Source organism: Chelonia mydas, chromosome 10, assembly GCF_015237465.2.
Source record: "Chelonia mydas isolate rCheMyd1 chromosome 10, rCheMyd1.pri.v2, whole genome shotgun sequence".
Lineage (NCBI taxonomy): Eukaryota > Metazoa > Chordata > Testudines > Cheloniidae > Chelonia > Chelonia mydas.
Genome location: NC_051250.2, coordinates 7,288,347 through 7,309,003, shown reverse-complemented (window position 1 = coordinate 7,309,003; position 20,657 = coordinate 7,288,347). Strand labels below are relative to the sequence as shown.

Sequence of the window (20,657 nt, the reverse complement as noted above, 5' to 3'; positions counted from 1 at the left end):
CATGTTGCTTAATGCACAGCTGGAAGGCACTCAGATACTGTGGTGATGAGGGCAGTGTAAGAACCTTTGCAGAATAGACTAGAGTCCATCTCTCCCCACTGGGAACAAGGAGGAGGTTCTCTTCTAGTTGTCTCTTCTGCATTGGCTTTTAGTGCAGGAGGTTTAATTGCCACCTGTCTGACTCAGTCTGCCAGGCTGCAACAGCCGTTCTGTTGTCTGTGATGGCTGCACATGGTTGGCCCTTTGTTTACCATAGGCAGCAGCAGGCAGGTGGCATTCTCGTGGCTCTCCCCTCACTCAGCTGTGCTGGGGGTTGCAGCATGGGCACCTGGGTAGCAGGATACCCACAGGGCTGAGCTCTGAGTCAGATTCAGCTCAGATTCAAGGAAAAACAAGGGGCAATGATGAGTCCTTGGACCCAGCGGTACTTCAGGGGAGAGATGGGATGAGATGCTGGGCTGGCAGTGCCAGCCCTCGGGGATGGAGTTGAACCGTACTGGAGTAGGACGTTTCCCACTGAGCAGACAGGCTGGGACCTTGGGCGACATTCACGTTCCTCTGGAGTGCTGACAGGAGCCATTGGTTGGCATCGGTTGGGCACCTCCCACACAGCCAGTGTCCTGCGGGTGCAGAGGGCTGGGTGTGGATAGATCCTCAGTCCTTCCTTCACTCTCTTATGTCTGATGAGATGCCTTGCTAAGATTCGCAGCCCCCAGGCGCTAACCTTTGTCTCTCCCAGAGGCTTGATCTGTGGTGCCATAACCTCACAGTACCTTCTTGAGAAATCAAGGATCGTGTTTCAGGTGAGTCCCAGCATTTATCGTGCCACCCCCCACTGCCATCACCATGTCATGATGTTTCCTTAGTCTTGTCCCTCTTGTTTCATAGGCCAACAACGAAAGGAACTATCACATATTCTATGAGATGCTGGCTGGCCTTCCCGCTCAGCAGAAGCAGCAATTCTGCCTTCAAGATGCAGAAACTTACTATTACCTGAACCAGGTATGGGGCCCACGTCCGCCCGTGAGCTCAGCAATCAGGCCCACTTAATTTATTATTTCTACTGGTGCAGCACCCAAAAGCCCCAATCAGGATCTGGGACCCATTGTCCAAGGCCCTGTACAAACACACAGGCAGACGCAACCCCGCCTCAAACAGCTGACAACCTGCAATTCCATTTCTTTCTGCAGCTGTGATAGCGTCCAAGTCCTTGTGACATTCAGGTTGCTTCGCTCCCCAGATTGGTAAATCCCCAGTCCCCGTAAATTTGCGTCCCCTGTCGTGGCTAATTCCTGGGCCTCAGATTGCATGTTCCACAGATATACTCTGATTGGGACCTTTGCAGGGAGGTAACTGCGAGATTCCTGGCAAGAGTGATGCTGAGGATTTCCGGAGGTTGCTCAGCGCCATGGAGATCCTGAACTTCAGCACCGAGGACCAGAACAGCATCTTCCGAATTCTGTCTTCCATCCTCCACCTGGGGAACGTCTACTTTGAAAAATACGAGGTAATCGGCGCCCAGGGAGGAGATGGGAAGGGGACCCAGGGCGCAAAGAGATACTGGTAGCAAAGACTTTAGATGCATGCTGCGAACTAGGGCTTTGATCCCATGTCTGTTGGAGCCAATGCAAAGACTCTGGTTTGGCTTCCATGGAATCTGGACCAGACCCTAAGCCCCTGTGCAGGGAGGAAGCTCTCAAAAGAAAATTGAACCCAAGATTTTAGCTTCTCTCAGTTTTGTGGAATCTGCATCCAAAAAAAATCCCTGGCCCACAGGGGATCCTGGCACCATGGGGCACCCGAACTACAGGAAGGCCTACAGCAGCTTTGGCAGTTCCACGTCAAACCAGCAGACACAAAACGTTTTGATGTTTCAAATCAACACTTTTCTGAACTTGCCGTTCTGCAAAGCCAATTGAGATTTCAACGTTTTGGATCCATCTGGGACAAAAACCAACGTCAGAATATCAGCCTTTCCCACAGGAGGGATGTTCTGATTCTTCCTCCAGCGCTACACAATAATGTTGACAATGGGCCAGATCCTCCGCTAGAGTAAATCAGCGTAGCCCAAGTGAAGTCAGTGCTTCTATGAACACCAGGTCAATGGAGCTACACTGATTTACTCCAGCTCAGGATCAGGGCCTATATTCATAATCAGAGATGGACAAGGCCTTCAGTATGAGGTCCCCTAGGTTGTCCCTGGGTACCAACTGTGCTGGCCCCTGAGAAGTTGCCTGCCAACGGGCTGTCTTTGCCTTTCGCAGACAGACTGCCAGGAGGTCGCGTCAGTGGTGAGCGCGAGAGAGATCCGTGCAGTAGCCGAGCTGCTCCAGATCTCGCCAGAGGGGCTGCAGAAGGCCATCACGTTCAAAGTGACGGTAAGGCCCGCGGATTCGAGACGGCTGGTTGGACAGGTGGGTGCTGTGGCTAGAGGGACGAATGGGGGAGGTAGATGGCAGTGAAGACAGTCTCTGCTCTGAGACTCTGCTCACTTCATTGCCCCGCAGGGGACCGGTGTATTTTCAGTATCTGATCAGGCAGCCGGGAACCGCTGCTTTGCTTTTCATGTTTGTGGAACATCCCTGTGGAGTCCTCTGCCCCCCTCATCTCTCTCTCCATTTATACAACATCTAGGTGTGTCTTGGCATCTCCCACAAATGGACAGTGGCCAGACCTTTGTCCCATCCATTTCTGAAGGACTCAAGAGATGCTCCCTGTGGACAACTGTCCCGCCTTCTAATAGGCCTCACTGACTGTGAAGCTTTCTCTGAAAATTTTCCTTCGCCGGGTTTCATCTCATCCCTCTTCTCCTGCCCTCCATCTGCCCAGTTCAGAATGGAGCAGTGCATGCTGGGGCTTGTAGTCTCCCCTGGGCCACACATCTACATTAAGAGGTGATGGTGGCCCCGTGTTGGCCACACTGTCTTTAGCGGGGATTTCACCTGTTTGTTTGTTTGGTTTTGCCCTTCTCAACAGGAAACGCTGAGGGAGAAGATTTTCACCCCCCTCACTGTAGAAAGTGCCGTTGATGCCAGGTAAAGGGATTCTTTGCTAGGAGATGCCGGGCTCTGTCTCTGGCTTGTTAGCACGCCACACATGGGGACTGAGGGATTCAGAATGAGGAAAGGCTGGCAGGCAGTGGCATCTTATCAAAACATGTAATAAACACAGCCAGATGCTGTGGACAGGGTGGCAGGCAAGCCCAGCTGTCCTGCTTTAGGTGGGATTCAGCAGACCAATCTACTTTGTCCTTGCCCTATCTACTTATATCCCCCCCCCCCCCCCCCGCCACAGTAGCTGAGCACTTAGAAATCTTTACCTGTCAGGTAGGGCATGGCTGTAGTCCCCATTTAATAGATGGGACACGGAGCCACAGGGAGACTAAGTGACTTGCTCAAGGTTGTACAGGGCACCCGTGGCAGAGCAGGGAATTGAACCCAGGTGTCCCAAGTCCAGGCTAGCACCCTTACCACTAGGTTTTCCTTCCTCTCTATCCGTTGTTATCCTTCCTTTCCCTTCCCTGTTGTAAGACATGTCAAATGTCCTACTTTTTCCCATGCCATCCCACCCCATGGCTAACCGGTGCAAAGGCAGGAAACCTTCCCCCTTGTGACTGACAAAAACCGGAGAATGCTGAGAGCATGTTTTCAACGTGCGTCTCAAAACTCAGGGCATTTTGGGGCTCTTTGTTCTGCCCAGGACCCACTCTTCTGTTAGAAACGCCCCAGAGCACAACCTGGTTTTACCTGTGCTATATTTTTTCAGCCTTGCAAAATTGCCCTGGAGATTTACGAGCCCAGGCAGACAATTGACGTGCCCTCTTTTTTCTAGGACGATGGGAAAAATGGATCGTGTGTTACCCACCCATCAGGTAGGGCCAGATCCTTAGCTGGTGTAAATCAGGGTCGCTCTCTTGGCTTCAGTGAAGCTGTGGCCATTCACACCCACTGAGGATCTGGCCTGAAGAATTTTACAGTGCCTCCAGGTGGAAATAGACATCCTGTGGTTTTGGGTGTGGCCATCTGGTCACTTTCCACTATGCACTGACTATTTTGATCATTTTATTGATGCACGTAACTCAAAATGCTACTGAGAGGCTGGCAGATTTTAGTTGGGTCATGCCCAGGGCAGACTGGGACAGAGGGACTGGGGTGGTGGTGGGAGGGAGCGCTACCAGTCTCCCAAAGCAACTGGGTCTCAGTCTGGCAGCGCCTTCCACATGTTCCTCTGTATCCCAACAGCTGTGCTTGTCTCATCCTTTTCCCAGAGATGCTATTGCCAAGATCCTGTACTCCCTGCTCTTCAGCTGGCTCACGGACAGGGTTAACAAGCTGGTCTACCCTAAAAAGGAGGCTCTTTCCATAGCTATTCTGGATATCTATGGGTTCGAGGTGAGCAAGGCAGAGGCTGCATGTGAGATGTTGGCCCATCCCTGATGTCCCTATAGCATATCAGGAGAATAATAACGTGGGACTAAGTGTAGCTTTAGTGTGCGTATGGGCATCTCCCGCTGAAGGCAACGTGGGTCTCAGGCCAGGCCTGAATCCAGCTCCTCGTGAGCTCAGCAGATGACACCGAAAGCCCTGGTGGGACAAATGTGTTACCATCTCATACTGGCACCAGTGTGACCTACTGGGAGCCACAGAGTGACTTACTGGGACCGTGGGACAGAAACAAAAGACATTGTGAATGGAAATGATCACACCATACATTAAATTCTCCTGCCTCCAACTCCCCGCCAGGATTCACAGGAATCCCATCCAGGACCTGAGATTCACCCTCCTGCTTTCTGATGCTGCCGCAAACCCCCCCACCCTCAGTCCCCATGGGCTAGCGACCAGGGCGTTTCACTCACCAATTTTCTAATGACATCTGTGGAGAGAGTTATCGATGGCCAGGGCTCCCCCTTCCCCCTGCACGGAGCCTGGCCAGCGTTTCCCTGCATGCTTTGCACTTTGCAGCCATGCACTCAAAATAGTCCCAACTCAGGGCCAGATCCGCAACTGGTGTAAATCATTGCTGCTCTGTTGGGTCAATGGAGCAACGCCAACATACACCAGCCGAGGATCTGGCCCGTCGGTCATCTTACTGTAAAACGGTGGATATGTTTAACATGCGTCTGGTTCCGTCCTCATGGGTTGTAATCCAATACGGACCTGGGTGACATATGCCTCTTTGTCCTGTAAACCTGCCAGCGGCAGAGAATCCGGGAATGGTTTGGAGACTTGGATGGTTTTGCCACCTGGGGCAGGATGCTCACTAAGGTCCAGGCCCAAAGTGCCACTTTCAGTTTTTTCCCTTCCTCAGCAGAGCAAATCCCCCTGAACGGTTTGTCAGGCCCCAGCCACTGATGTCTCCAGAATCGGGGGTGTTTGTGTGTGTTCCAGTCTTGGCCTCGCCACCCAAGCTCTGCTGATCCTCACCCACCACCCCAGCCCACCCTGATCTCTAGATCTGTCTGTTCCTGAGCCCCTGTTCCCATCCCCCAAAAACTCCTCCTCCCCCCCCGCCCCGAACTTCCTATGCATAAGAACACAGGAGGTGCCAGGCGGGATCAGACCATCTAGGTCAGTATCCTCTACCTATGCAATCCAATTCTTTCCTATGCCAGCCGTGGGCCATCTCACAGCTCTGCCAATGTGGCTTAGTCTCGCTGTGTATCATTACCTGCTGTTCCAGTCCAGCTGTACCAGTGCATCTCAGTCCTGATCCCCCTCTCTCCCCCTCATGAGGCCTCCTCCGCTGCTCGTCCCACAGCCCCTCAAACCCTGACCTGCAGCACCCCTTGCTATTCCAGTCCTGAGCCTCTCCTCGAGAGATGCAGCCAGGTGTGACCAATGTTGCCATTTTACATGGTCCTTCTGTGATGAGCACCGATGGGAGCGAGGCTGCGGCCCAGCAAATGCGTTTGGAGAAAAGCCAGGATTAAACTTCTAAGTACAGGGGTGAAAGTCTGCTGTGCTCACTCACTATCCCTTAGCCCTGCTGCGCCTGCTTCCAGGCATGCTTTACATGGGCGTGTATTTTCCACAGGACCTCAGCTTTAACAGCTTCGAGCAGCTATGTATCAATTATGCAAACGAATATCTGCAATTCTTCTTCAACAAGATCGTCTTTAAGGAGGAGCAGGTGAGCTGGGGAAGCTGGGTGGAATCGAGGCAGCGCCTGGCCTCTTCCTGCTACCTGCCAAACCTGCAAGTGAGAGAACAGTCCAGCCCCCCCTTTATAACACCTCAGGGAAAGCTAAAATGGGTGCTACCATTCCTAGTCCCCAGAGCTTACTTCAAAGCCTGCAGGGCAGGCTCCAGGATTATTTGAAACCCCTCATTCTTTGAAGGCCTTTGGTTGATCCCCATGCCCCCTGAATAATGGGAGTTCTTCTGGAAAAGGTCGGCCTAGTAAGAACTATGTCAAGGCCAAATAATCGTAATAAAGACCTATAAGTCGGCTGACTAAGCCCGAATCACTGCGGCCTTTTGCTACCCCGTGACCTACTTGCATGTGCTTCCTGCAGGAGGAGTACGTCCGGGAACAGATAGAGTGGAAAGAAATCACCTTCAGCGACAATCAGCCCTGCATCGATCTCATTGCTCAAAAGCCACACGGGATTCTGAGGATCCTGGATGACCAGAGCTCCTTCCCACAGGTAGTGGCGCTGCAGAGGGCTTAGCATTGCCCGCGGCTTATTTGCAAAATGCGGTTCATTTTTAAAAGTGATCATGGCAAGCTAACCAGAGAGGCGAGTGCCATTAGCTCCTGCAGATGCCGTGGTAATGGGGCTGATCCGCCAGTCCCTGGGTTCATTCTGATGCCTTGATCTCTGTAAAGGCAGACAGCCTTATTTATATACTCTGATCCTTGTGTACGTAAGCTTTAGAGAGGGATCCTGGAGGCATCCTATGGTCACACTAAAGGCATTGGTTCAAATTCAGAGCTGCTACGTGAGAAGGTGCAATCCCACTGTCCCCCCACCAGGGATGAAGGTGGCCAACCAGGGCAAATAAAGTGGAGCAAGGGCAGGATTGGAGCAAAACTGCCTTGAAACAGGAATTCTTTCCTCTCCGTGGGTGGATGTGTGCACACCAGGGCCCCCTACTGGATGGAATCAGAGTTGCACAACTGTGTGTCACAGGCCCTGTGCTGCTGGATGAGATTCTCCCTTAGCTCGCGTGTTAGGAGGGCCTGGCTTTCAGGCTGTGTCCATACTGAAGCTGGAGATGTAATCTCCCACTCCGGCAGCCATACCTGCACTAGCTCTGACAGAGCTGGCATGCTAAAAATAGCTGCGACCGCATGGGGGGTGGAACAGGTTAACCTTCCTGAGTACACTCCTGTCTGAAACGCTAGGAATGTACCTGGAGCAGCTAGTCTCTCCCATCGCCCATCCAGCTGTGGCTACACTGTGAATGGTATGTCTACTCAAGAAATCACACTCTAGCTCCAGTGTGGACATACCCTTCGAGCAGGAGGGTCTACAGTTCAGCGGCTGTGTTGCTGTGGAGTTGTGAGTGGTCGTGGGGACACCTGTGCAGCATGGAGAGGTTCAGGAAGTTCCAGGTGGCCATAGATTGTCTACAGTGGCTTCCAGCCAGGGATCTCAAAGAGCGTTTACAGATGTTAATAAACGACGCCTCCCAAGCCCCCTAGGAAGGAGGGGACACTGAGACATGTAGCGGTGAGGTGACTTGCCTGAGGTCACACAGTGAGTCAGTGGCAGACCTGGGAACAGATCCCCCAAACACGACTGTCTGACTCAGAGTTCTGTGCTCTAGCCATTCGTCAGTGCTCCTTCCAGCTTGTTGCCCCAAATCCAGGTGAGTTTTACCTGCTTTCAGGTTTAATTCCAAATGTTTTGCCAGCTCTGCCAAGTTCTCCCTGTGATGTAATACCCCCCACCTGTAGGCCAATGCTGAACATGGTGATGGTGAGGGGAGGTATCAGAAGTTCCTTCCTGACCCTTCAGGTTATCAGTTTACATGCCCTGAAGCATGAAAAAATTTTCCACCCCTAAGTTCATATGAATGGCTCCCAGTGTTACCAATGCTCATGTAATCACCCAGCCCTCGATCTGGCTGACTGCTGCTGCAGAGCAGTCCACAGGGGCTGGTTAAATAGTGATAAAGGCTGGCTAGAACAGTGAGGCTGCATGCTTGTGGCTGTAGCCTGCAGGCAGTCAGGTTGCCTAACTAACCCCTTGCACCCCTATTCCTACTTCCAGGCCACAGACCATACTTTCCTCCAGAAGTGTCATTACCACCATGGCTCCAATGCATTATACACCAAACCAAAGATGCCTCTCCCAGAGTTCACCATCAAACACTATGCTGGCAAAGTAACCTACCAGGTGAGTGGCTGGAGAATTGGGATTCAGAGTAGGACCAGTGCTCTGTAACTGCCAGTCTGGCTCTCTTTCCCACAGCTGTGCCGCGAGCACTAGATCCTCAGCTGGTGTAAATCACAACTCCAGAGGCGCTCTGCTGGCATACCCCAGCAGAGAATCTGGCCCTTAATTTCTAGATCTTCCATGTCATACCCGATGGGTTTGAGTAACTGGGGAGGGATCTGTTTATTTTTCCAGGTGCACAAGTTCCTGGATAAAAACTATGATCAAGTTCGCCAGGACGTGCTGGACCTTTTTGTCAACAGCAAAACCAAAGTAAGGGCTCACGCTGGCCTCTGACTCTTTGCTGCCATTGCTGGCGGCGCTGGCAGGGAGAGTGGCCGGGAGGGTGCTGGTGATGGATCTGGGGGTTGCCTGATGGTATGGTACAGCAGGATTGCATTTTCTATAAGAGGCAGTGTTGCCTATTAGACAGAGCAGTGGACTGGAGTCAGGAGACCAGGATTCTAGCCCCAGCTCTATCTCTGGCCTATTGGGAATAGACTTCTCTCTGGACCTCAGCGTCCCCAGAGGATACTGACCTCCTCTGTAAAGTGCGTCGAGGTCTACAGATGAGAAGAGCTAGGTGTGATTGTTACACATGCTGCCACTCGTGGGACTCCCTTTCCCACTCAGAGCAGTGGCCACAGTGAACATAATTAGCTCCTCCAGTGTTCACAGGGCTGCCATGTGATTTCCCCCCTTGGAACGCTGTCATGCCTCTGGGCAGTATCTGTTATTTGCCTCTAAAGAACAGCCCATCAGCTTGCTCTCTGCTGAACAATGCGAATCCTGGCTACCAAGGCAGAATCATGGAAATCGGAACTAGAGAAGGCTTCTGATGTCACCTCCTTCTTCCCCGGGGCTTGGGGCAGGATCGGTCCCTATAGTAGGTTTCCCAGGGATTTGTCCAGCCGCTGAAGTCCATTCAAGAAGCTTCTTGGATGTGAGTGGAATTGGAACTAGAGAGGTCTGTGGGTAACCCAGAACACAGAGACACCTGCCAACCTACAGGCACTTGTTAATCCACCTGGCAAGTTGGCCAGTGTGGTTTGTAAATGTACCACCTTCCCCCAAGACAGTGCTCCTGGACGGGGTGTAACAGACAAGGCCACTCTAGGATTTTGAAGAATACTCACATGCAGATGCTAGAGGCAAGCACTTTAACAGCCACTGAACTCCACTCATTCCTGATTTACTTGCCCTATCTCACTCCAGCTAACTTGGCCGATAGCACTTTGCTCTTCCATAGCGCCTTTGGTCTGAGTATCTCAGACAGATCATGTGACAAAAACCAGATAAGCTTCCCAGCATCCCATGAGGACACAGTATGGGTGATCCCATTTTGTAGGTGGGGAAATTGAGGCACAGAGCAGGGAGGTGACTTTCCCAGGATCACACAGTAAGTCAGTGACAGGGCTGGGAAAAGAACCCAAGAGTCCTGACTCCCATTCCTGTGCTTTAAGTTTTGAACCCTCTGAGGATACACTGTGGACATAACGAACAATAATAATCCCTAACTCTTATCATCAGTAAATCTCAAAGAGCTTCACAGAGGAGGTCAGTATCATTACGCCCATTGTACAGATGGGGAAACTGAGGCCCAGAATGGGGCAGTGACTTGCCTAGGGTCACCCAGCAGGCATTGGCAGAGCTGGGAATAGAACCAGGTCTCCTGAATCCCAATCTAGTGCTTTATGCACTAGGCAACACTACAGAAGACATCTCAATGGAGCCTTATTCCTTCCTGCTTTTTAACTATGCCCCTCCCTTCCAAGGTGGTGGCCAACCTCTTCTTTGGCCATGCCCAGTTGGTGGCGCAGCAGAGGACCATGATGGGGAAGAACAGCACAGTCACCCGGCGGTATAAAGCATCTACGGTGGCAGCTAAGTTCCAGCAGTCACTCCTGGACCTGGTGGAGAAGATGGAGAGGTGAGTGAGCAGAGAGCTTAAAGAAACAGGGATTCAGAAAATTGCCTATTCGGAGTGGGGAGGAAATGGGCTGGTGGGAGAGATCTGGCAGCTCCTCATCGTTCCACAGTCCGGAGTGGGGTATAGACCGGCCCAGAGAGTCGTCCCGCAGAGTCCTGGTCTGGAACATGGAGGGAAGGGATCTTTCCAGGACTTTGTAACAACATAGTTGCAATACACTGGTCTCCAGAGCCAGAAGCTAGGACTCTCACGGGGCCCAGGGGAGTTAGGTGCCTTGGAAAGTCACTGCCGGCGTGGCTGACGTGCCTGGAATGCTCTGTGGTGAAGACAGCTGGTCAGCTACTCGGCTTGGTTTCATGGTCACCGTGTGCAGCAGAGACCTCCCAGCACTCCCCGGGAAGCCCTGTGGCCTCCAAGCTTGTGGGTTCCTTTGTCTCAGCTCCCCCAGCGGATAAGCCTGTCTCTCTCTCCGATTCAGGTGCAACCCGTTCTTCGTCCGCTGCCTCAAACCCAACAACAAGAAGGTAAGAACACGCCATGCGGCTGGTGGGCTGGTGGTGGGGAGGCCGGATGCAGGGTTAGCAGTGCCAAGAGTATGTCTCATTGACATAACCCCGGAGAGGGAGTTCCCCCTTTTCTCCCTGTTTCTATTAGTCCTGGGCACAATGGAAATGGTGGGCTGGGGAATGGGCTGTATGGAGAGGGGCTAGGTGTCCCAAGAGGTCTTGTACCTTTGCTGAGCAATGGCTGTGCCCCTGACGTCAGCTGGAGCTGTGGGTCCCCAGCAGCACCTCTGAACATCACGTCTTACCAAGACACCCACAAAGGGAGCCCACTTTTAAAAACGGGGGCCAAAGTGACATGCCCAAGGCCATCCTGTGAGCCGGTGGCGGGGCCAGGAATGGAAGCTGCAGTTCCTGACTCTCAACCCTGGGCATTACTCACTAGATCTGGCTTCTTCTTAGCACAGGGAGTAAGGCATGGGTGTCCTATATGGGCATTGTGATAAGTGTGCCCAACCCTGGCTGGGGTCACAGTGGGTGCTGTAAAGGGAGGGGGCTGCTGGGAGCCCAGTGCCTTTCAGTTCTGTGCCACGCGGCCTGCAGTGCACCGGGCGAGTCTCCAGTTACGGCTTCACACTGTTCCCCAGCCTGGATCCTATCGCTCTAGAGGCTGTTTGGTGAGATGTCTGGCCTGCAGCTGCCTCATTGAACGAAGGGAGACAATGCACCGAGACTGGACCTCACCCATTGTCTCAGCTTGTTTGCTCTCGAGCAAACACACCTCCTGCTTTTTACCCACTCCCTTTCCCGGTTACCCTCCCAGCTTCCTTTGAGAGAAGAACCAGCTGCTGGGCCAGAGAGACAATAACGCGCTGCATTGATGTCTGTCTCTGGCCTCACGCAATGTGTGTCCCAACTATCCTCGGCTGGGTGGAATCTCAGGCCTGCTTAAGTGTGTGTGATCACATCGCCCTCTAGAGGCTGAAACTGTGAGCGACTATAAGCCAGGGGTTCTCAAACTGGGGGTCGGGACCCCTCAGGGGGTCGTGAGGTTATTACATGGGGTGTCGTGAGCTGTTAGCCTACACACCAAGCCCCGCTTTGCCTCCAGCATTTATAATGGTGTTAAGTATATAAAAAAGTGTTTTTAATTTATAAGGGGGGGGTCGCACTCAGAGGCTTGCTATGTGAAAGGGGTCACCAGTACAAAAATTTGAGAACCACTGCTATAAGCCTTACTGTCACCACACAGACTGCGCATTCGGCCACTTAAGACACATCCGGCCTGGGCGACAGCAACCACTTTGTTCCTGGAATAGCATTTGTCACAACCGAGCAGATATAAGCTCTCTGCAAACATGCTGCTTGACACTTTATCACAAAGAGTGGGGTGAAAAAGCTCTGTCCAGAGAGGAGAATCCCCTTGGAGATCAGGCTTTAGTTGCCGGTAGCAGGAGGTTTGCAAGCAGATGAACTGCACAAAAGCATTTCAGTAACATCAGGAAATGCGATGCTTTAGCCATGCTGTCTCGTATGCAAGAGATTCCTCCTCCTCACTGCCGCCTTCTCCATTTCTTCCTCTCTCTTCTCCCCCAGAGCTCTCCCAAACCAGTGACACTCCCCGCACCTAGACCCCGATTCAGCAAATCTCTTAAGTAAACGTGGAGTTTTAGGTCCCAGTGAAGTCAGTGGCCTGAAGTTGAGCATGTGTCTGAATGCTTGGCTGAATCGAAGCTCCAAGGCCAAGGACGCTGCACTGCCCCCACACAGCCACCAGCCCTGTCTTCCTCACTCCTGCTTCACTTGGCTCGAACGGGCGATTAAAGCCAGGCTGTAACGACCCCCCTCCCACCTTTCCTCTTGCTCAGGAGCCAGCTGTCTTCGAGGCAGACATTGTCAGCAGCCAGCTCCGGTACTCTGGAATCCTAGAGACCATCCGTATCCGCAAAGAGGGCTTCCCGGTTCGCATCCCCTTCCAGATCTTCATCGACAGGTGCTGCTGCCTGGAGTTGCGGATTCGACTGAGAAGCTTTGGGATGGGGGTGGGAAGGGGCATTTCCCAAGAGGGAGCTCGAGCAGACCGTGGGAGTGGTGGGGAGGGAGGGCAAGGTAGATTCCTCATCACTCGAATCAGTTGTAAAGGGGCTGGTCCCCCACACAGGGGGAACACACTGTAGAGAGCAATCCAGTACCGCCTCCCACAGGCGGCTCCTATCAGGTCTCTTCCCTCTCTAATTTAAATGAGTACTGGGGATCGTGTCTCCCGGATTTCTGTTCTGGGCCCCGTTCTTGGCTCTGATGTGGGTGGAATTACTCAAGAGGGTTTGACTTGACTTGAGTCTGGATCTCATGCCTTAACTATGCTCCCGGGGCCCTACAGGTACAGGTGCCTCGTAGATATCCGGCCTGGCATCACCCCAGATGGTGTGAGCTGTGTGGAGGTGCTGAAGAAGCTGTGTGCTGTGAGTCCCACCATGTACTGCATTGGAGTCAGCAAGGTACGGTTGTTGCCTTCCCCTTTGACCATGGCCAAGAATCTCTGCGTAGCCTGGACAGGGGAAGGGAAATCAAGGATTCTGCCTATGGTGAGGGCTTATGGCTGGCTGGGATGATGTCTCAGCCTGGGGAAACCCTGCACCATTTGTATCCTGTGGGCCACAGGGTCTGTTTGCAGGGACTGGCAGGGGAAGCTACCTCTGGAGGTTCCCCTGCATGAACCAGCCGCTCCTGGGAGGGCAGAGAAGGGCCTGGGCGGCCGGGCAACATTTGTCAAGGTTTGTGGACTGTTAGGGAGATTGGATCAAAGTCTATAAACAGAGCGGAATCCCAAACCATAATGATGGGCCTGAGGTCACATTTTCAGTTGTGCCCACGCAGCGTGCACGTGCAGCCATGCCCACGGAACGGCGTGCCCAGCTTGCACGTGGAACTGCACTTGTGAATCAAGTAACGGCACTCACAAGTGGCCCCTGGTGTGCAGAGTGGGTTCTCTGCATGAACGCTTACCTGCTCGCATGTGCAATCCTGGCGACTCCGTGCACACCATTGCACACGCACTTTTCGCACATGCACGATATGGAAAATTAAATCCTAACCCTACCATTATTTCCTGGGGCTGCCCTGTCTGTCTGTCTGTGTCCATCCGTTGTCTTGTGTCTTTGGCTTAGATTGAAAGCTCTTTGGGGCAGGGGCTGTGTATGGTTCTGTGTTGGTACAGTGGGGTCTTGGTCTCTGACTGGAGCTCCTGCATGCTACCACCATACAAATAATAATAATGCTAATTATAATAATAATCAAGCCCAGATTGTGCAACACTCGTTTGTGTGAATCCCATCAGTTCATGCCTGCCAAAGGCCTCCTGGAAGAAGGGTGCTGAACCATGCCAGAAGTCAGTATCGCCAACCCCAGAAGTTCAAAAATCATGAATCAGACCCCCAACTATCATGTGATTGGCCCCAATATTATGAGATTTTAAAAATATATTATGTTTTTGATTTGGCTTTGATTTTTGAATTCCCCATGTGTGTAGGGCAGTTATAGTGTGTAATCGCCCCCTGTCCTGCCAAGGTGCATGTGGGACAGTTACTGTGTGATCTCCCGCTGCCCTGCCCCCCCCACCCCCCGCAGGGGTGTGTGGGACAATTAGTGTAGCCAGTAAGATGGTTCTGGCCTTGCTGCAGAAGCTCTTGCTGTTGCTTGATGGTGCAGAGCTTTCAGCTTTTCCCCACCCCCCAAATTCTAATTAATGAATTATCTGTCCCTCCCCCAGCCCCACATCAGCTTTGCCCCCACAACCTCACTTGCAGGTGCAGGGACTCCTCACTGCCCTGCTTACCAGCCTTGGTGTAGCAAAGATTGAGAGGGACAGGGGGGAAGAGCAGGGAGCAAACTGAGCCCGTGCTCACAGGAGGGAGGGGCAGGAGGAAGTGAAAAGAACCCAGCAGCTCATCCCTACCCAAAAACTCCTCTTGGCTCATGGGCCAGAGCAAAGGAGGAGTTCTGCCTGCATCTGTGGGGGCTGTGATTGGCTGCCCATCCCCAGGAGGCAGGGCAGTGGGGAAGGCAGCCAATCAGGGGATGTCCCCCCACCCCAGGCAGGGCTGAAATTGGCAAGAGAGTGGGAGCATCTCGTGTCATTGCCAGACATGCTCCAGTCCTGGCCGAAATCCTTGCGTGGAAACGGCGTGAGCTGGAGGCACCGCGAGTGAGCGGTCATTGCGGGCGTTCATTATTCCTTGTCTTTTGGAAGCAGCCAGAGGGCTCAGTGGGGCTCAGGGCCCCATTGTGCTGTGAGCTGAACAAAGCAGCAGGCTCCCCGCTCCCCAGATCATTCAGACATTACACAGACCAAATCTTCTGCCGTCTCCAGCGCTGGTCTGGGATGGGGTGGGGGAGTTATGGTCTCTGCTGCCCCTGTGGTGGTCGGGGAATCCCCAGACATTCCCCTGTTTCAGGTGGGTTTCCTGTGGGAGCCGTTTGCTATGGCTGAGCCGATGTCAAAGCCCAGAGACTGCAGGGGTCTGTTGTGTGCAGTGCTTTTTTTTAGAGTGTCTGCATGTCTCTGGGGATTTAGTCCCTGGATCTTTGTCCCCATGTCGTAGAGCACTGCCCAAAGCATGATCTAGTCCCCTAAAAACACTCTGCCTGCCGGGCCCGGTGGTTTATCCCCGGCTGGCGCTAGGGCCCGTAACATTGGCGTGTGATGCTCTGTCGGCTCTGATCACGATGGGGAAATTCAGACGTGCCCTTCGCCGTAGTGCCCACGGCCTCTTTGATAGCCAGACCTGTTGGGAGTTGGAAACTGACGTTGTCATAGCGAGGGTGATTACAGCTGGCATTAAAGGGACACCGGCTGGAAGCGGGCACGGCTGCCATCCTGCATGGTGATGGTACTCTTGGCCTGAGACAGCCCTGAAAATCCTGCTGCCAAACTGGTCCCCTGGTGCCCTGATTACACGAGGTGGGGGTCAGAACTTGGGCGCCCAGGCTGCTGCAGGGGATGCTCATGGCTGGGGTTGCACCCTCTTTCCCATGCCCGGGCCACGTCAATGACCAGCTCTCCTCGCCCGCAGGGAGGGTCACTGGTGGGCAGAGCTTTCGGAGGCGAGGGGAGTCCTTGGTGCGCCAAGGAGAACCCTAGCTGGGTGACTTCAGCTAAGCACAGCCAGGGAGCTGGGCTTGCTGGGATCATGGGTGGGGGGTCCCTTAGGCCACACTCTCCTCCCCCACCAGCCCCGCTCACGAGCTGCCATGGGATGGAAACTGACGAGCACCCCCCTGGCCCGAACACCTGCGTCTTTGGATGCCCTGGGCCACGAGTGTGGTGCCCTGCCTTACAGCCATCAACCCCTTGGCGTCCGGACTTGGGTTGCCCTGCTGTGCAGCCCCTCAGCAGAGTGGGATAATGAGATGTCCTGTGGCCATCTGCATGCAGCTCACGCAGGACAGAGGCTTAAGCCAAACCCTTCCCAACCCTACTTTGCTAATTATCATAGAGCCTGCCCCAGACCCCACTGAAATCAACAAGAGTCTTTCCATTCCCTCCCACAAGCGCTGGGCCAGGCCCCTGGCACTGGGAGCAGAGGTCCCATGGAGGTCAGTGGGAGCGGCTGGAGCCTGGGGCAGGAGCAGGCCCCAGCCTGGCTGGTGTCTGTTGGGTGAGCAGGTCAGACGCTGCCCCCCACAGGGGTGGGTGCTGATGCCTTTTCTCTCTCTCCCTGCTGCCAGCTGTTCATGAAGGAGCACCTGTACCAGCTGCTGGAGAGCAAGCGGGACCGTGCCCTGCACCTGGCAGCGCTCACCCTGCAGCGCTGCGCCCGCGCCTTCTTCATCAAGAGACGCTTCCGCTCACTGCGCCGCAAGATCATCCTCCTCCAAAGCCAGTCCCGGGGCTACCTGGCCAGGTGCTGGGGGTGGGGCACCGCCGGGGTGCCGCTCTGCCCTGCCGCGCAGGGGCCCAGCCAGCCTCTCACTCTCCTGCTTGGGAAGGGCCGCGGGGACGAGCTACGGGGGGACCAAAGCCCACACCAAGGCCCCAAGCCCTTCGGGGCGCCCCTGGGCTGAGTGTCGAGTGGCCCTGCGCTGAGCTTTGGGATCAGGCGGGATCCAGGCAAAACCAAACCGTTTCAATGGGCAGAGCATAGACTATTAGAGACACGTTCCAAAACGAAACACGGGGGGCGGGGGGGAGAATCTGCCCCCACTGCACTGGTGTCAGGGCCTATGGAGCATGCACAACCTTTCACCTCACGGCAACCCCCCCCCCAAAGGACCTGATCCAAAGGCCATTGGCAAGACTCCCATCACCATCAGTGGGGTTTGGCTCGGGCCCCCAGCTTCCGTGTTACATGTATGTAGAATCCTCGGGGTAGAGTCCAAACCAGCGGGGCACCTGCAAGCGAGCCGTGCTGCCGACTGTCATTGGAGGATGGGCTGAAAATCTCTGTTCTCTCCCTAACCATTCCAGCTAGAAGTTGTGGAGGGGAGGACGGGGAGCTGGACTGGGAGCATCCGGCAGCAAACGGGGGACAGGCTGATTCGGTGCCATAGGAGCACTCCGGTGTGACCCACCTATGGCCAGTGCTGGTCAGGCAGAGCCCAGAGTCCCTTCCCTGTGCATGACTTCCCACCTTCCCGAAGCTGAGCTATTTGTTCCTGCTGTTTGGGCAGTGCCAGGGGCCTTCCCCCTGGGCTGGGATCTGTGTATGGGGCCCGGCGTAGAGACTTCCACCTCCTCCACTAACCACGGGGTTGCTGTCCCCTGCAGGCAGAGGTACAAGAGGCTGAGGAAGAGTCTGATCACGTTCAGGTCCTTGGTGCACATGTACGTGAATCGCAGGAGGTACCTCAAGGTGAGAGCAAGCGGCTGGCGCGGCGGAATGGCCGGGGGGGCGATGGGAGGGAAGGGGGTCGTGCGATGTGCCACGGGCCTGTATCTCAGGGAGCTCCATCGGTCAGGACTAAGGGGCAACAGCAGAACTGTGGGGAGCTCAGGGGTGGAATAGCAGGTCGGGATTGAGGGGCACTGGCAGAAGCTTGCATTGTCTGTCCTTGTCTCTAGCTTGTGCTGTAGCACCAAATTCACCCAGAAAATCCAGAGTGTATTTAGGGGTAGGGGTGTCATTACCAGTCGCCCAGGCAGAAGTAAGGACATAAGAACAGCCAGGCTGGGTCAGACCAATGTCTTCTCATGGTGGCTGGCGCCAGATGCCCCAGGGGGAGTGAAGAGAACAGGGCAATTTATCAAATGATCCATCCCCTGTCCTGGCTCCTGCGCTGTGGGGGGTGGTGCAGTCAAACCATCTGGATGCTATGGGCCTGTGCCACAGGGGGCTGGTGTTAGTGACAGCCGCTTTGCACGGGGCCAGCGACGCGGTGTCATTGTGCACAGCGGGTGTGACTCTGACCAGACGTGTGGGAGACACCGACATTGACGGAATTCACCGAAACCCGACTGGAGTCTTTGAAAGTGTGTCTGCTCCCTGCCCCACCAGCACAGGGGCGTTGACTGGCTGTCACATGGGAGTGAGATCCCAGTGCTGGCACGTGCCCAGAAGCCCCTGGAGAGATGTGTGATTGCAGAGGGAATGGCATTCAGGTTTTGGACTCCAGCCAGTGCCGTGGGCCAGGGCAGGATCCTCTGGGCCAGAGCCAGCTGCTGGAAGCGAGAGCATCTTGTATGCTCCTGGTCCGGTGTCAGTGGCGTCTGATCTTACCCGTGGTGCTGGCTGGGGGGGAGGGTGTCCCCCTGCCGGCTGGGGACTCGGGAAGCTATGGATGGCCTGCAGTGGGGGCGCAGATCCAGCCGTGCGTGACCCCCCTGCCTAAGGGAAAGATGGAGGGTGGGGAGCTGCAGAGCGTATGAGACGCTCCCCCAGGGGGAGGAGCCCCCAGTGGCCACTTGCCTTGCCTGTGCTAATGCCCAGCCCTGCCCATGGCTCGCCCCTCACCATCTGGCCCCCAGTGCTCCCAGTTCAGAGCAGAGACTCTCTGGCTGCTGTGCTGGGGGCGGGAGATCTGGGCCAGGCACCCGAGTGCCGGCGCAGGAGGAAGGGTTAAGCCTTGACTTCGCCAGCTCTGTAGGCAAACAAACAGAGCAGCGAGTCCCGCCCCGGCCAGCTGTGCCGGGACTAGCACGTCCCCTGCCCCAGCCACGGCAGTCGTAGTAGCACTGTGCCCCCAGGAGCCGGTCGGGGCCCATGAAGAGTGTCCGGTTCCAGCTGGATGGCAAGGACACGGTGAGTAACCAGCCAGAGCGTCCGGCCCAGCCTAGCCGGGCGACAGGGACGAGCGCAGGGGAGCCGGCGCAGCCTCTGTGCCTGTGCAGGAGGGATCCTGGTGCCCACTCCCAGTGCCTGCCTGGGCGTGGGCACTGGGCTGTCTTCTGATACTGATGGACCCCGGGGCTGGTCTCCTGCTGCCTTTCTTCCAGCGCTCAGGACAGGGAGAGGATAGAGCCAGGCATGGTGCAGGCAGGGGCTGGGCACCCTTCCCGTTCCCAGTTCTGCTGATACCCCCCAATACAACCTGCAGCCCCCTGCTATCCCAGCGCTGGGCTCCCCCCACAGCTGTGCCGAGGGGGTGCTGGCAAGAGGGGAGCCCCTCCAGGTCCTGCGTGTCCATGCGCTGTCCAGCCACCAGCCCAGCCTGCTGCACCTCGCGGTACAGAACTCTGATCCCGCTGGTTTGACTTCATTCCCGCATCACCCTCCCGCGCCCCTCCCATCCCGGCCAGATTCCTAGCGGGCAAGTGACCCGGCCCAGGCAACCGGAGCCATTCGCACAGCAGCCGGCTGGGTGTGTGTCGCGGCTGCTCTCCACGTGCCAATGTGCTCTGGTTTCAGAGGAAGGAGGAGGCTCGCAGGCGGGCGGAGGAGGAGCAGGAGAAGGCCGAGCAGGTAACGCCTGGTGGCCTCACGTGCAAGCATGCTGGTGCGTGTACGTGTGTAGTGTGTGCGTAGCGCAGGCAGGGGCAGGGGCGCGAGTGCACTGGTGCGTGGGTGGGAAGGATGTTTGCGCATGCATGCTGATGCGGGTAGAGGGCACACGCTGGACGTCGGTGGGGTGGGGGGTGCATGCCACTGCCACTCAGTGTGTGTGTGTGTGTGTCCCCCCGGCCTCTGCGGTGGGTGAGGTGTGCCTGGGCTGGGGGTGGGCTTACGGTAGCTGCCCACTGGAGCAGTTCTGGGTCACGTTCTGCTGTTGCCCGCGTCAGCTGGACTCGGCCTCCTCCCTATGCTTGGCGGGGATGGTCGAAGGGCTCAGGGCCCTGCGGAGCGAAGCAGGTGGCCGTCTCTCCATCTGTGGGTCCTGCTGCGGCTGGGTTCTGGGAGCCCAGCCTGGGCTCCCCCCGCACAGGGGATTGGACCCAGAGAGGTGATGGGGGTGGGGGGAGCCTGTTAGATCATCCAGCTCTCCAGCTCGGCACCGGAGGAGAGCGTGGATGGAGACGGGTGTCTCTGTGCTCTGCTCTCAGGAGCTGACCAAGAGGGAGGTGGTGGATGTAACGCACCTGGAAGTCCCCGCTGAGCTGGCGGGGCTGCTGGAGCTGGCAGCAGGTAAGCGCTCATTTCCCCCAGAGGGCTGGGTCGGAGCAGCTGGGAATGGTCCAGTGGGGATCCAGGCCACTAGCAAAGTCAGCTTCACCAGCACCGTCCTCCTGTCCCTGTGGACGATCCCACAGGGGTGTTCACCCAAGACTGCCCTGCTAAACATCTGCCTGCTTATGTGCAGCTCAGATGCCAGACTCCACCCCAGAGGTGGTTGCCCTGCAGTGATAGGTGAGGAACTCCCTAAATGTAGGGGGGTCAAATTCTAGCCAACTACTGCACCCCTAGTACAC

General features: G+C 55.3%; 1 protein-coding gene across 1 annotated transcript in view; it reads left to right on the top strand.

Annotated features, from left to right (window-relative positions):
• The window catches only part of MYO15A (myosin XVA), an 84,309-nt gene that overhangs the window by 14,851 nt on the left and 48,801 nt on the right, over positions 1-20,657 (top strand). Inside the window, exons 10-26 of the mRNA XM_037911812.2 lie at positions 740-803; positions 889-1,002; positions 1,346-1,507; positions 2,265-2,378; positions 2,977-3,035; positions 4,268-4,391; positions 6,034-6,129; positions 6,515-6,646; positions 8,219-8,344; positions 8,579-8,656; positions 10,159-10,313; positions 10,792-10,837; positions 12,685-12,809; positions 13,197-13,314; positions 16,544-16,719; positions 17,583-17,724; positions 20,292-20,426. Of these exons, the coding sequence (XP_037767740.1) occupies positions 740-803; positions 889-1,002; positions 1,346-1,507; positions 2,265-2,378; positions 2,977-3,035; positions 4,268-4,391; positions 6,034-6,129; positions 6,515-6,646; positions 8,219-8,344; positions 8,579-8,656; positions 10,159-10,313; positions 10,792-10,837; positions 12,685-12,809; positions 13,197-13,314; positions 16,544-16,719; positions 17,583-17,724; positions 20,292-20,426 (1,966 nt within the window). The remainder of the gene's footprint in view (positions 1-739; positions 804-888; positions 1,003-1,345; positions 1,508-2,264; positions 2,379-2,976; positions 3,036-4,267; positions 4,392-6,033; positions 6,130-6,514; positions 6,647-8,218; positions 8,345-8,578; positions 8,657-10,158; positions 10,314-10,791; positions 10,838-12,684; positions 12,810-13,196; positions 13,315-16,543; positions 16,720-17,582; positions 17,725-20,291; positions 20,427-20,657) is intronic.